This window comes from Phragmites australis, chromosome 12 (genome assembly GCF_958298935.1).
Source record: "Phragmites australis chromosome 12, lpPhrAust1.1, whole genome shotgun sequence".
Taxonomy (NCBI): Eukaryota; Viridiplantae; Streptophyta; class Magnoliopsida; order Poales; family Poaceae; genus Phragmites; species Phragmites australis.
The window spans coordinates 4,701,336-4,718,039 of record NC_084932.1 but is presented as its reverse complement, the minus strand read 5'-3'; the positions used below and the strand labels follow the sequence as shown (position 1 = coordinate 4,718,039).

The 16,704-nt window shown below is 46.8% G+C and overlaps 1 protein-coding gene and 2 pseudogenes across 1 annotated transcript; 1 reads left to right on the top strand and 2 right to left on the bottom strand.

Moving 5' to 3' along the window:
• The window catches only part of LOC133886249 (DExH-box ATP-dependent RNA helicase DExH10-like), an 88,930-nt pseudogene that overhangs the window by 1,117 nt on the left and 71,109 nt on the right, over positions 1-16,704 (top strand).
• On the bottom strand, positions 6,204-7,522 carry LOC133887492 (cleavage stimulating factor 64-like). The gene is made up of 3 exons (XM_062327467.1): positions 6,967-7,522; positions 6,535-6,780; positions 6,204-6,338 (listed from the first exon to the last, which is right to left on the bottom strand). Exons 1-3 carry the CDS (start codon positions 7,045-7,047, stop codon positions 6,204-6,206), a joined length of 462 nt encoding a protein of 153 aa, XP_062183451.1. The 5' UTR covers positions 7,048-7,522.
• On the bottom strand, positions 8,615-10,072 carry LOC133887210 (uncharacterized; annotated as a pseudogene).

Genomic DNA, 16,704 nt, shown 5'->3' with positions numbered 1-16,704 from the left:
TATTTGAAACTCGGCCACTCATATCCTTGCTTAATTTTGGGTGACTGTTAATCTTCAGATGATTATGGAGCGCAAGTTTCAACCAGTCATAATTTTCAGCTTTAGTAGAAGAGAATGTGAGCATCATGCTATGTCTATGTCAAAACTTGACTTCAACACTGGAGGAAAAGGATTGCATCGAGCAGATTTTCAGTAACGCTATTAGTTGTTTAGAAGAGGAAGATAGAAGTTTACCTCCTAGAGTTGATGTTGCCTCTTCTTAAACAAGGTATTGCAGTACACCATTCTGGACTACTACCAATAATTAAGGAGCTGGTGGAATTGCTCTTCCAAGGTCTTGTGAAAGCTCTCTTTGCTACTGAGACAGTATGATCTTTATCCTGATTATTCCACTTAACCTTATACTTGTTTTTACCCCTTCACATGTAGTATAATCTAGAGGTCCATTTATATGGAATTTTCTTTAGTTTTCAAATTGGTAAGTAAGAGAACTACCGTTTCACGCGTTATGTAAATAGTGCATCTTCCACTCTTCGTTGCACCATTTGATCGATAACAGTCTTGACCTTGTTATCTTTCTGCCTCAGTTTGCCATGGGTCTTAATATGCCTGCAAAAACGGTTGTTTTCACATCTGTCAAAAAATGGGATGGTGATACTAACCGCTATATTGGTTCTGGAGAATATATACAGGTAAATCTTTTATATATGAAATGCAAGTCAGCCATACATTCATACAAGAGTGGGGACAGATACAAGCCCTTCTTACTTTAATTTCACATGCACTGCATTCTTAGATGAGTGGAAGAGCTGGCCGGCGTGGCAAGGATGAACGTGGCATTTGTGTTATAATGATAGACGAGAAGGTAAGGTCCCACAGTTATATGTTGTTATTATCTTTGTTTTTTTAAGTACAATTCATATAGCATGTCAAGGTGTTCACGTCATGCTATTCTTTGAAAAATAGGGCTCTTTCGGGAAAAATACAATAACTTGTTCTAGTGCATCCTGATTCTGCAGTTGTCTTTCTGTATCCAGTTGTCAATCTGATGTGATAACTGGTTTCTTTTTTAATCTAATGTCGTTGCTATTTCAATTGCAGTTATAATTCTGATTGTACTAGATGTTTATTGGTTTTGATCTTTCATTCTTTTACCAATTTCAACGTGTGTTGGTATGCAAATGAATATTTACATGTATGACTAATAACTTAGGTCAATATGATCGAAGACATGTTTTCAGACTGCATTGAACCTTGAACCTTCACAGTTGAAAGACAGTTGTCCAGTTCTGGGTAGTTGTGCTTAAATATTCGTTTTGTGTTGTTGAAATTTCCCCCTAAAACTTATGGTTTTGTTCCAAACTCATGCTTCAATTTTGCTTGTCGTATGAAGAATTATTTAGCTTTTCGTGGTTTCTTATGCGAATTATTCCAATTGATTTGTGTGTTGCCACTATCTTAGTGCACTTTAACATTTTGTTCTCACTTATTTCCTTTAGCTTGACTTTCGTCCATCAGATTTAACGTGAGTGAGGCCCTGTTTGGAACGGAGTTTTTCCTCTCCATTCCTGCGGGAATTGAACTGATTCCTGTGAAATTCCTGTAAAATTCATGTGAAATTCCTGCGTTCCAAACAAGGCCTGAACTCTGCAGATGGAAATGAGTGTTATCAAGGAAATGGTGTTAGGCAAACCGGCACCTCTCGTCAGTACTTTCCGGCTGAGCTATTACACTATTCTGAATTTAATGAGCCGTGTGGAGGGCCAATTTACCGCTGAGCATGTGATTAGGAATTCATTCCATCAGTTTCAATATGGGAAGGTTTGTTTCAGGACCTCTTATAGATGCATCTACTGTCCTATACTAGCCAATGTTAAAAATTAGGTACCCTCGCTTTTCAGGCATTGCCAGAAATAGTTCAAAAGATTACGAGGTTGGAGAATGAAGCTACCTTGCTTGATTCTTCTGGAGAGGTATGCTATTTTATTTGCAGTATCTACCATTATCTTTGTTTTTGTATACCAATTTTGAGCCCTCAGCGAGCCACGTCACCACGCTGTTATGGCCACCAGATCTGACACATGAGGAAAATCAGCCCTTCCTTTTGGTTGCTCCTTTGGATCCTTCCAGCCCTTGAGCCCTCTCGAAGCACCGATCCTCAAATGGCAATTCTCTGACACGACTCTGGCACCACCTCATCCGCTGCCCCCCTCGGCCCACCACTATAGCCTCCGCCATCCCTTTCCCCGGCACCGCCGCATGCTCGCTGCGCACCTCTAGTCCCAACGCCCGTGCTCACTCCTCGCTAGCTCTCCCTCGCCGCCGCCCTGCTCTGACTGTCAGGCGACGTTGTTGTCATGCGTCTCCGCTGCCGGTGTGGCGCAGACCAGACGGCATCACCTTACATCGGCTCTCCACCCTGGGTTCCATCCGTCCTAGGGCTCGACCGCCACATGCCCTCACCTACGGCTGCCTCTCGACATCCTATGGCGGCCTCAATGGAGGTCCGATGCCCCCCCCCCCCGCGTCAATCCTTGGTTAGCTCTCCTCTCTCTACCATTGTTTTCCTTCTCTTCTTGCCCAATTTTATTGCCTCCCTGTCTAGGATTTCTTACTGTGGCTTGATCACATCGCTGCTCTGCAGGCATGTGGTGAGTTGAAGCTCAATGACAAAGGGTTTTGTTGTGTCAGACTATCATTAGATGGTCATTTAAGGGTGACCAAATATTACTTCCGATTAATCTTGAGGTATTTGCAGGTGCCTGTACCATTACCTTTAGTATCTGGTCTTAGCAGCGTTAGAATCAACATTCCTCCTGATCTACGGCCACCTGAAGCAAGACAAAATATACTTTTTGCAGTGCAAGAACTAGGAAAGCGCTACCCCCAAGGGCTTTCGAAGCTACATCCAATCAAAGTATGGTATTTTTTCTTCTTAAATAAATTTACTTTCTAATCTTTTTTATTTTTGCACCTAAAGTGCCATTTTTGTTGTGGCTTAAAGTTCCAGAAAATTTACAAACTGAAATATATTGCATCAGGATTAGTTGAACATGCGCACAACACTCCAGATCGTTTACCTACTTGTGAATTGTGATGTTATTCCTTCTCTGATACAGTGTAGCTGCTTTTTAGGTGCCTTGTGTAGTTAACACATGCAAATATATGGAGTAGGGATTTTTATATCATGGTCTTCAATGCATTATCCACTCGTAATATATCTGCTGAGAACAAATGTCACTGTAAAATATTAACACGATCTTCAGCTGCTCATTTTTTGCCTGACATATTCACAGATTTCTGATGCCCTCTTGCTCTACCCTCTGTTGGCAATTCTACCAGTCGAGTTAGTCCAGTTTGTCTGAGCATCTTAAAATAAATGCTCCGGCATTCTAAAGAAAAAATTCTTGAAAGTATGATGTATTCATTTTGATTGTCTAATACCACTAACAGGACATGGGTATTCAAGAACCTGAATTAGTTGACTTGGTTCATAAACTTGAGAACCTTGAGCAGAAACAATGCTCTCACCCACTTCATAAGGTATATAACGCTGTCACCTTTGAATCAAGAAATGTCTGGAGTCATTTTTCAATTTTTGACTGACTTATTTTGTGCTGTTTTTTGTGTCTTAGTCTGGTCAAAGTGAGCAGGAGCTATCATGCTACCACAGAAAAGCGGAGTTGAATCATGAAATTCAGCAACTGAAGTCAAAGACGCGGGATTCACAGGTTGGTCGAGTCATTGTACCTTGGTCCCTTTTTAACAGCTATAAATGAGTTCTTACTTTCTACTCCATTCAGCTACAAAAATTTAGAGATGAACTTAAGAACCGGTCACGCGTTCTGAAGATACTTGGTCATATTGACGCTGATGGTGTTCTCCAGGTAAAGGGACGTGCTGCCTGTTTAATAGACACAGGGGATGAGCTGCTTATCACTGAACTTATGTTCAATGGTATCCATTCAATATGGTTCTCTGTGTCTAGTTTTTCCATGTAATTTTAATTCCATTATTGCTTTAATATGTTCTCTCTGTCTAGGTACATTCAATGATATTGATCATCAAGTTGCTTCCCTTGCTAGCTGCTTTGTACCTTGTGAAAAGTCAAGTGAGCAAATACGCCTGAGAAGTGAACTTTCTAAGCTGATGATGCAACTTCAGGAGGCTGCGAGAAAAATAGCTGAGGTGCATACTTGTCTCATTTCCTATTTTGATATCTCCCTGAACTTGATTCAGATGTAAATTTCTCATTCTTGTTTTAGGTCCAGTGAGAGCGAAGTACATATTTGTTGTCTCATTTATATTTTGTTATCTCCCTGTACTTGATTGAGATATCTGATTTCTCATTGCTGTTTTAGGTACTACGAGAATGCAAACTGGAAGTAAATGTGGAGGAATATGTTGAATCAATCTGCAGACCCTACCTGATGGATGTCATATACTGCTGGTCAAAGGTCAGTGAGGCCGTATACAATTCCTGATGTTAGAAAAAAATTCTTTTCTTTTTTTTCCTTTTGGAAATTTGCCAGCCATGGACGTATCATAATATCCAGTTCAGTTTTTTTGGCTCTTATCATGCCTAATCACTTATATTGGTACGGCAGCTGTCATTTCATTAGTGTTATCTTATTGTCTGCATACAGCCACCTTCGGAGAGGTGATTGAAATGACCGACATTTTCGAAGGAAGCATCATAAGGCTTGCTAGAAGACTGGATGAATTTCTGAAACAGGTAGACCATCACCCGTACTTCCCCCCTGCTCTCCAACAACTTTCCACCTATTTCCTTCCACTTGTGTTCAATGGTATCCATTCAATATTTGTAAATGATGCGCACTTTTTACTCGCAACTTTTTCCAAAGCGCATGTCCTTCTGTTCCCTATTTAAACCAACTAACTCTGAACTTGTTCTCAGTTGAAAGCAGCTGCTGAAGCCTTTGGGGAGGCTAACCTTGAGGAGAAGTTTAGAAATGCGAGTGAGAGCTTAAATAGGGGTATCATGTTTGCCAACTCATTGTATCTGTAATGAGCAGCAGTTGTACCATATGTTAGCAAACAAATGCTAGTGCAATTTTGGACCCAAGGCAAAGGAAATGTATCCGTCAGGAGAGTAGGACGTAGCCTCCAACCTAGTAGCCCCTAGGGTAAATGAATATTTGTTGTCATGTATACATCAGATCAAGATAGGAGCAATGCTGTTTTAAGCGATGGAAGTGATGCAAAAACTCTCATTCCAGTCTCGGTTTTAAGATCAGCTTCAAATACGGCAATGACCTGACGAGCCTCATCGGCAAATGAAATAGTTGTTGTCATGTAAATGATAGGAGCAATGTTGCATCATTTCGATTGCTTGAAACAGCATTGTGTTCCCAAACGATCTATAAGGCCGTATTGAAGGAACGGGTGCCCTTACCAGTTACATATTTTCCCTACAAAATAACAGTTGCCTAAGCTGTATAATTTTGCCAGGTAGGCTGTATGATCACTGCCAGGTGTGCGATTCGATGAATAAACCTTATGAACGTTTTATCCTCTCCATTGTAGAATGCAGACATGTTCACAGCAGACCGGAGCTTCCTGCACCTCAATAGCTAGTTAAACTATTGCAGTCGTAAGATTCAACCGTGTTGAGACTGCAATGCACTTAGCATCTCCTGTACTATACACATGCGTGACGATAAATGAGCTGAAAGAATTGCAAATCACGATAAATGAAAGCACAATAGATCGAAACAAGTGTAACGCAAGAACGTACGAGCTGAGAGCTTCCAAACATGCTAAAACAATTAAAGGAGTATACTACGGAAATAAAATAACAAATCTCCACCTCTGGATACATAAAGTTCGTTGCCTATCCGCGATTTGTTTTGAGAAAATTTTACGTTCAAAAAACATCTGATGCTACAACCCATTTGGGGATACAGATTATTCTTTTTCTATAATGATACGGAAGTGATGGATAATGAACACCTTTCTTCACACTATCTTCTCCCATCACATTTTTATCCCGATCAGGTGAAAGAACGCCACATGAACAATCATGAGCAAAACTGATGGCGTAGAGATGCCAACAATGTTGACAAGCTACAGGTGTTGTGGCTGACAAATAAATCGACAGTCATGTCCAGTTTCCACTTGTTCCCATGTGCTGTGCAAGTAGCTTAACCGGCAACTTTGCTATGCCGGTTCAGTTGGCACTATTAACCAGCTGATAGCATCTTCTGGAGCTGAATCACCTGCTGCTGCTGCTGCTGCTCTAGTGGCAATGAACTCAGCTGCTCAGGTGTCAGCTGCAATACTTGCTGCAGAAGAGCTGATTCCACGTTGGGTGTGAGCTGCAGCAGAGCCAGCAGTATATGTGAGTGCAGAAAAATTATGATAGTTCTTCAGAAACTTTGTACACTGATTCAATTCAACTCAACAGAAATGAACAAATGTCCAGATTGGTCAAATATCTTAAATTTGAAAATTCAAATCTAACCGGGGTAGAAGAACATAACAAATCCTGTAAAGTCAATTAAATGGGAGTACCTGTGTCACTTCATTCTCTGGTTGCTGAAAGCTAGCAGAACCAGCACTATAGCTCCCTGATGGTCCACTAGGAGCCACTGCTTGCGATAGAGCAGTATAAACAGTAGTGCTGTTGTTAACCATTCCAGGCACAGATGTTCCATCCTCCAATTTTCTCAACTTTGAAGGATGAGCAAACTCCGCCAAGTGACTTGATTGATCAACCACTCTTATTTCATTTAGTAGTGTCTCAGGTGCAGCAGCTACCTGCAGTAGGACATTGAGTTGATTTATGTGACTAGGAAAATGAAAAGGAACAGTTCAGTTAATCTGTGGGCATTGGTGCGTTGCCAGTACCCAGCAAGATGACTCATCATGAACATTGATTTGGTACATAAAATTAAGACAGCATTAGTGAACTAAATAAGCTCCTTTACAAATGAAGAAAGATACCTGAGGGAGATGAGGGTGGTTCAACTGTAGCTGTTGTACATTTGTCAGCACCACTCCGATTAGGAAAGGCAGCACCAGCATTCCTGATAAGCGCACAAGCTTGCTGAATGTCTCGTCAGATGTCTTTAGCACCCTGAAAACAAAGTGAGGAGACGCAGGACAGGCACAAATAATAATGTATTTCCTATTAGTATAAAATCCTGTTACCAGACATTGTGTGTTGCAAGCCTACCTTATATTTTGTTCTGTAAGCAATCTTTAAGGCTAAGTGCTGCAGCTATCAATGAACCTGCTACGTAGAGCATGCTCACTTATCTATATCAAACATATTTTGTAGACACCTGGATTCTATCACAGGACACCAGTTACAAGATTATAGAGGCACAAAGCTATCTCTGAGCATAAAAACAGAATAAACCAACGACACGGCACTTAGGTCCACAAACACGGCGGCATAGCAGATTTCATAAACCGACCATAGTCCTCGCACGATAGGTCACACCAACCAGACAGAGTTCGATAACTAATACTATTACCAGCTACAGATAACCGAACATTACAACAACAACAACAACAAAACCTTTCAGTCCCAAACAAGTTGAGTTAGGCTAGAGATGAAACCCATAAGATCTTGCAAGTCTAGTCATGGCTAGAGTGTTGACCACTACTAAAGGTCACTAGATGGGATTCCCTTTTTTTAAAGAGGGTGTTAGCTACGATCATGTCGTAGGCTAGAGCAAAGCTTAAGACATCCTCTCCTTCTTGATTCCTGCTTCCATAACCAAAGCCCCCATGCACCCCTCGAAACCTGTGTTAGATGTACCCACGTGGCCATTGAGGTCTCCTCCTATGAAGAGCTTCTCGCCAATAGGTACACTTCTAACTATGTCCTCCAGGCCTTCCCAGAACTCCCTCTTGGTGCTCTCATTGTGGCCTACTTGAGGGGCATACGCGCTGATAACATTGAGAACTAAGTCCCCAACGACTAGCTTGACCAGGATAATCCGGTCCCCTTGCCTCTTGACGTCTACCACTCCATACTTGAGGCTCTTGTCGATCAAGATGCCTACTCTATTTTTATTTGTAGTTGTCCCCGTGTACCATAGCTTGAAGCCGGTATCCTCCACCTCCTTCGCCTTCTGTCCTTTCCATTTGGTTTCTTGGACGCATATGATATTAACCCGTCTCCTCACCGCTGTATCAACTAACTCCCGTAGCTTACCCGTCAGGGACCCTACGTTCCAGCTACCTAAGCGGATCCTATTTGGCTCGGCTAGCTTCCTTACCCTTCGCACTCGTCGAGTCAAATGCGAAGACCCTTGCTCATTTTTCACTACACCCAGGCGCCGATGTAGCGCGCCACTAAGGATGCGACGACCCGATCCTTGCCCACTTATCACCGTATCCAGATCAAGATACGGCGCGCCACCAAGGGGGTGACGGCCCGGCCCTTGCTCATTTAACACCACATCCGGGTTCCAATGTGGCGCGTCACTAAGAGGGTTACGCCCCAACGATTTTCTTTCGGGTTTCATCTCCATAAGAGTGGCTGAGTTTTTTATGTTGGCTCGCCAAGCCTATCACAACCCTCCTCCTTTACCCGGGCTTGGGACCGGCTATGTCGAGACAACATAGGCGGAGTTACACATAACCGAACATTAAAAGTCCTAAATAGATTCGTAGGACGGCAGAGTACTGCTCATCTCTTCCAGAGAGTCACAACAAGCAAGATCACTAGAACGGCATGTGGCTCTGACATTATCAACGGTAACCCTCTGCTGATAGCTGGAACTGAATGAGTAGTATCGCCCCCCAGGCACACGTATGCTTGGTGCTGGGGGCAGAGCTTCCGGGAAAATCAATTTTCAATTTCCCCATGCCCCATCAGCAGTCCGGTTTAGGACTATGGTGAAGGCGAAGACGGAGCTGATCTCGGGGTCGACTGCCGGATGCTTACATCAGGATCCTCCAGCAAGGATCTTGGGGACAACTGCTTGACACTTTCATCTGGTTTTTTTGGCAGCTGACCAACCACCTTCAACCTGTAGATCAATGAAGATAGCAGTGTGATTTAATTTTGGCAAGCCCAAACTTTCATGGTACAATGCATATGGCCTTGCAATGCAATTCAATAAGAATGTAGTCTTAGTGCGTACCTAAGTTTGAATGAATCATAGACGCTGAGGGAATACCCAAAGAATCCAGAGATGACGAGAAGAGCAAGCAGGTGAATATCATTGCAATGATGTTGCTGAGCGTGACTGAGACCCATACGTAGAGAATAATGATAAGTGCGAATAACATGATCATGACTGAAAACCCAGTCTCCGCGATAAGTGCGCCCAGCAGCAACATCACATTCACAAAAGACACCTAGAACATGACCACGCCAGAGAGCGGAAGGAACACGTGCAACATGAGGTGCTCTGTGGGGTAGTCGGCCATGTGGTACACCAGCCACGCCAAATAAGCTGCGATCGCCAGGGTGACCACACTAAAGTAGATGCCACCCATCATCTGAAGGCTGAGCAGCCTATCCGCCTCCTCATCGGAAGGGATGTGTACGCCCGAGATGGACACCTCAGTGCCATCACGCTGGCGGTGCTCAACGAGCGCATAGCCTAGCAAGCCCACGGCGATGTGGGCGTTGAGATGCGTGAGGAGCATCCCCATCTTGAGGGCCAGAGCAGCGTCGGCGTAAAAGGCCACCAAGAAGCCGAAGGAGCTGTAGAAAAAACACCGTCCGCCCGCGCAGGAACACATCCAGCAGATGGGTCCAGACAGATGTGCAACAGCATAGCAGGAGCGAGAGACGCCAAACGACGAGCAGCGGCTAACCAAGTGAGCCCCACACCACGACCAACATGGCTAGCACAAGCAGCACGGAGAAGCCATATACGTAGTCGTCAAAGCCTTCCTGGTTGTAATCTCCCTGGTTGAAGCCATAGAATCCACCGTGGTCACCACGGCCACCGCCATGGCGGCCACCAAAAGCGCCTCTATCACCACCGTGCCCACCAGCCCCGCCACGGTTACCTCCCGACACCATGACGTACCGGACGATCTCCGCTACTTGGGTCGATTCGCGGCACGCGCCCCGGGCTGATTCAGGAGGGCAACGCGCCTTGCAGCCACCTGTTCCTGGTTAACCCCAGGCAAAACGCCCTTGCGAGAGAACAACCGAGCCAGGGCAGCGCTACAGCAAAAAAAAAAAAAAACACCGGCGTGGGCCCATCGTGAACCAACACCGAAGGTGTGGGTCCGGCTTTGATGATCGCCGAAAATTTCGGATCAAGAGCATCGGTTGAATTCAAAAATTGAACTGCTTCGTCAACCTCCGGATCCGCCATGGCAGCCCTGGCATCTTCATGAACTCGCCCCGTGTCCCTTAACGTTGTCCCGGACGTACCGCACTGGACGAGCGTCGATCTTTGACGGCCACATCGCCGATCGTAATCGGCGTTGGAACTTGGAAGCCTAGCTCGTGGCGGAGGACCATGCCGAGTCCGACGTCGGATGACCGATGACTGCAGAGACGATTCTTCTAGCCAGAGAGCTCTTAGGTTGGATGCTCGCCGGAGTTGTCACTGTAGGGCTTTCCAACATTGCTTCCGCAGCATAACCTCGTTCACCGTAAAACCTTCCTCTACCGCCGACCTGAAGAAACTCGACGAAGAGATAGACGGCGGATCCTCTTCGCACTCTGAGATCTCTTCATCCGCAATAGGCCAAAACCGTGACCCAGATCCTGCAGCACGAAGTTCAAACAAGGGATCGGCTTTGTTTCTGGCCGCGCGATGAATTTCCACCGGTGTCCACCCGTCCTCCTCCACAATTCCAGTGGGAAGGGAGGCAACAGATTTTCCCGATAGCTTCTCAGGTGCCGGTGATGTCGACGGCGTCGCCGCCACAAAGTCGAGCATCTTCCACAACTCCTGAGATCCACGCGCTCTCCTTGACTCATCTTCCTCAACAGCATCAGCGGCCACAGCCACCGGCAACCTAGCAGCCTGGCACCGGCCGGGCAACCGGCTCCAAGGTGAGCCGACGTCGCCCTCTCATCGCCGCATACTGGCCTGGCTCCACCTCTGTTTAGTTACGTGCTTCCCAGTATGTTTGTATGTGAGCAATATAGGGAGTAAAAATGATTTCTTACACATTACTTCATTTGCTTTTTGATTGTGAAACCTAAAAGTGAAAAGTTACTTATAAGGTCCAACGCTAATAGTATTTGTTTCAATTTGGTTTCAGTTACCTTCTAGGCTAAAATGTTTCCATAATTGTTGTACATACCTCACCTGAGTTTACCATCTCAAATAATGACACAGGTCAATATCCAAACTCGACCTATGCCAAGCTGTGATGGTTCTTCGCCTAGCTGACTATGCCATGATGAATCTGCAGTAGGACCTAAGGTAATAATTCATTCATCTGACTCCTTCCTTGTGTTAAGGTTATGAAATGAAAAGGAAGAATAGAATTTATGCACCCATTCTTTTCAGCTTCTAAAAAATGGTCCTTTTGTCATACGTTATGTCGATTCGATATCAAAATGGTCTTGGAAAAATGTTCTTATCAGATTTTTTTTGTCAGACAACAAGGTGCAAGCAATATCCGAAAAAGGTATTGGAAGCGACATCCTAACATTTTAACTGAATTAAGTACCTTCTTTTCTTGGAGACTTGTTATCAGCGTATCTTTGCATATCTAAACAACGTGCATTCTCTGGACTCACGTTGAGCCACGTCATCAAAAAAATCATTACAACTGTTGGATTGAAAACCGACGGTGGATCTTGACTTGAAAAAAAAGGAACAGAGACCACAACCAGAGACAACACCAGCGATGACTCCTTGACCACACCGACGGCGACTCCATATTCATAAGCATGCGGCTCGCAGGCTGCCAAACAAGCACACAGAGGGGAAAAAAGACCTGGGGGAGCCACCACCGGATGGCGAGCTCCCCAGCCTTGCTCCTTCAACATGGCTATCCAAAATGCTATCAACCACCGGCTCCCAGGACGACACGCACGCGCACGGCACGAAGGCCCGCGCCACAGAACATGGGATCTCGATGGATCCGATGAGATCCGACAAGATCCGCCTTCGATCTCAACGAATCCGTCCTAGATCCGTCAAGATCCAAACCCTAGACCAACGGATCTAGCAAGATCCACCGGCCTTCTTCACACACAGCGGGCCGACGAGCCCTCCGCCGCCTTCTACTTCGCCTCCGGCCACCACAAGGTTTGGGACACACGGCACCACCTCCGCGCTTGTGCCCTGCCAGTCCAAGATGGTCAGAACCCTTTTCTTTTAGTTTTCTTTTATTTTTGGATTTTTGGATGATTGCAAGATGACAAGGTCCATTCCAAATCGAAGGTGTGTTTGTTTGGGCTCCAACCAGCTGCTTATACGGCTTTTGGTATGTAGAAGCATAAGCCCAAACAAACACCTCTTCATGGGAAGCGCTTGACAAAAATTGTACTGCCGGCGAAAAGCTCCCCCGAGGGTGCTTCCCGCAGCGCTCCACGGCTTCCTGCACCCCTAGTTACCACATTGCCCTCAAACTTCGTCAAAATTACCAAAAAAATACCATAGACTATATAAATGTCGAGGTTTAATCCCAGAAAATGATTCCGGGGTGTACCGGACGACAGGCGCATGATCAACGTCTCGGATGTGTGTGTGTGTGTGTCGGAACTCAAGAACACAAGGGGTTATCCAGGTTCAGGCCTCCCTGAGGTTAACAGCCCTATGTCCTGTGTATTTGGTATGATTCTGATGGAAGTGTTACAACTTGAGTTTTCTAGACTCGTTGTTCTGTGTGCTTACAAACCGGGTCCCCCTCTCTTTATATACTAGAGAGATGGAGACCTTACAAGTGGGCCCAGTTAAGTAGACCCATGCCTATCTAGATATTCTTTTCTTAGATCATCATTACAGATTACTTATGTGCTCAACTTGCTCTGGGAGTTCCGCAGGCCCATCCCATCCGTGGAACGCCTCCGCACTTGCCTTCCCCCCGCCCGGCCTGTCCCATCGCCGCACGTCACAAACTTGTTAGCCAAACCGTCCCGTCTCAGCGCCCCACATGCTTGCGTGCAAAGCTATCCCGTAGCATTAAATGCTACAGGATGGGTCTCTGCCCACTGCGTCGGCCATGACTTCGCTCACCGAAAGAGGATAACCTGGGGAAGGGAAAGCACTTGAGTAGATAGCAATAAATACAATTAGACGGGTTAGGTAAGGACTAGCCCCGCGACCAGCCAAGGGCTGGTCACGGGGTCGCACAATATCGCAAGGAGACTGGTCGTGCAAGCCTTGCCCTAGTCACGCGATGGGCCATGGTTCAGGAAAAATCCACTGCTGGGTGCCATATCCATCGTGGGGCCCGTTAGCCAGGGCACCCCCATACTCAATACTCCGAAAGTAGCCCCAAGCTTCCCCGTGGTCGTGGTTGAGCCTGGTCGCACCACTTGGGCCCTAGGTGAACATAGTCCACCCCGGGAGTGGTCATCGACGCCGTCAGTTTTCAGAGTTTGACTCTGACATCATGTCACGTGGAGAGGTTAAAAGCGTCCTGGGAGGGAGAGAGAGAGAGAGAGAGAGAGAGAGAGAGAGAGAGGAGGATGTGGAGGGAGAAATATTGATTGTCACCGGACCCGAGGGAATTTTAGATCGCCATGCGCAGTTTTTTGACTTTCGAGCGGACTGGATTTCGCGGCGGTTGAGATGCCGCAGTGGCCCTTTAAATTAGAGTGCCTGATGGTCCTCCACACATCCACTCACCGCCTTCCTTACCTTCAAGCCTTTGGTGCTTAGAGTTCTTTCGTCTCCATCCCTTGCGCATTGCTCCATAGTGCCGGTAGGCCTTGAGATCATGGCCTCCACTCCACCATCAACCTCCAAGCCAAACCATGAAGTCGTAGGAGTAGTATCCCCTTCCCCCGAACCTCTAGCTATGGTTCCGCCAGGAATCGTCATCATCTCCTCCGACGAGGAGTCGAGTGAGAAGCCTAAGAGACAAAGGCGTAGGAAATCCACCAGGGGCCATCGACCCTTCACTCAACACCTTCAGCGCTTCCTCGACACCGATGCCGCGGAGCAAGCGGTGTGGGAGCAAGAAACACAGGCAGCATGGGAGGCGGAAGAGCATGGTGATGGCCTTGACGGTATCCTTGACCTGGCCGCTGATGAAGCATTTGGCGACGAAGCCCCCGAGTCCCCGGTGGTGAAGAAAGTGCGGTCGTCTTCTCCGTCGACAACCACCGGATCGCCTCCACGATCCTCGGAGGGTCCATCGGGTTTGTCGACGCCGGTCAGCAACTCCAGCAGGGTCTTCACATCGGCCACCTTCCCTGTCCCCTACGCAAGCCAGCGTTCGATTCTCGGAGTGATCAGCTGCCACCCCAAGGAAGAGTATAAGAGGTTCCTCGACTCGTTCATGGGCAAGTAGGGGTCCACATACTTCTGACCACTTGGAGGTGGTGGATCTTCACTATTTGCAAGAGTTAGGCAGATCCTTTCTGTCAACTTTGTGCTAGCCACATGAGTCAAGAGGGAAAGAAAAAGTATGTAATAGGACAGTTAATCCGATCGAATGTAATCGACCTGCCTGTAATTTATCTTTTCCACAAATGAAAATGTTAGGGGTCTTACGACATCCACCCTTGTTCTGTCCCTTTCTGAAGGCTTCGCCAATGGCTGGAAGACCACTCAGGAGTCCTGCGGTTTTTAGACCGTCTAGCTTGAACTACTGCTTGGAGTGTTCGGAAAAATTTCCCAGTGTTGATGTGGTGAGTAGGCTTTGATTGTTCCATCCTGCTCACTAGTTAGGTTCTCAGTGTGTAGAGCGGACCTTAGCACGACAAGTCCCTCGGTGGCGGCCAGCGCTCGACCCGAGCGAGGACTTATGGCCTCGTGATCGTTGCTCCCAGCCGCTCGTACCTCTGATACCATACGAGCAGTGATTTTACACTATTCAAGAGCTCTCGGCCGCCTGGTCGTTGAACTCCATGGTCGCTAGATTCCGTAATGGCCTTTGAGCGTTGTAGCGTGCTGGTGGTGGATGGTGGTCAGAGGGTCAATCTGTCGGGAGGTCGTTCTCGTCCTGGAAATTTTTTGAAAAACAGAGCGCCTGGTTTTTGAATTGGAAAAACTTACAAGTTATGTTCCACGCTTGTCCGAAAGATCCTGCAAAATAGAGAAACAGGCTCATCTTCGAGTAACCCTACACATAGAACTTGCACAACTGAGCGATGTTCCAGGAGTTGTGTAATTCACGGCCATCCTCCATGGCTATCTTGACCGCACCAGGTCGAGTGACATCGACCACCTTGTAGGGCCCCTCCCACTTGGGGGAGAGCTTATTCCGACCTGCCTTATTCTGGATCTGCCTAAGGACAAGGTCACCTACGGCCAGTGTCCGTTCCTGCACCTTTTGGTTGTGGTAGCATCTGAGGCTTTGCTGATATCGGGCTGCTCGAATTAGAGCACAGTCGTGGAACTCTTCGATCAGGTTTATGTCATCCTCTCGTCGCGCCACCTGGTCGTCGTCTGAGTAGCTGGTCACTCGAGGCGATTGAAGGGTGATCTCTGAGGGAAGCATTGCCTCTGTGCCAAAGACCAGGAAGAAGGGGGTTTCGGCCGTAGCACTGCTGGGAGTCGTTCATAGCGACCAGAGTACTGTGGGTAGTTTGTCCACCCAGTGTCTTGAATAGCTTTTTAGCCGATCAAAGACCCAGGTTTTGATCCCTTGTAGTATCATCCCATTTGCCCTTTCGACATGTCCGTTGCTCTGGGGGTGTGCCACCGATGCATAGCAAACTTTGGTCCTGATCTCTTCGCAGTAGTCTCGGAAAGCATTACTGGCGAACTGAGTCCTGTTGTCCGTAATTATGCGATTTTACTGCCAAACCACACTACCAGCCCATGTATGAACTTGATCGCTGTTGCGGCGGTGATCTTTCTAATGGGCTCGGCTTCGATCCACTTGGTGAATTTTTCGATTGCCGCGAACATGAATTCAAAACCGCCTGGGGCCTTGGGGAGCGGTCCTACGATGTCAAGCTCCCAGACAGCAAAAGGCTAAGAGAGTGGTATGGTTTGCAGTGCTTGGGCTGGTATGTTGGTATGTCGGCTATGGTACTGACATGACTTGCACTGTTTCACCAGCTCGCTAGCATTCTGGAGGGTCGTGGGCCAATAAAATCCTTGCCGGAACGCTTTTCCAACCAGGGTGCGGTACGAAGCTTGGCTACCACATACACCTCCGTGGATATCAGAGAGCACTGTGATCCCCTCTTTCTAAGTGATGCACTTCAGTAAAAGACTGTTGCTCCCTCGGCAGTAAAGGTGTCCCTCTACCAGGGAGTATCTGCGGGTTTGCCGCGAGACCTTTTCTGCTGACGCATCATCGTCAGGGACTGATCGATTCTGAAGATAGTCCAAGATCTGATTCATCCAGGTCATACTTGAATCGAGCATGGCGACCACATGATGGCCACCCGAGGTCAACGGCACCGAAGGAGGCGTTGCCTCCAAAGGTGTTGCCTCTGGTGCTCCATTTCCAAGCGGAGCATCCCCTTCAGCTTGGCCCGAGACCGTAGTGGATGGTCGTGTGAGTCTTTCTTCAAAGACTCCGATCAGGACAGGTTCGCGAGAAGAAGCTAGATGGGCCAGCTCATCAGCTAGGAAGTTGTCCTTGCGAGGGACGTGCTTGACTTCGAAACCG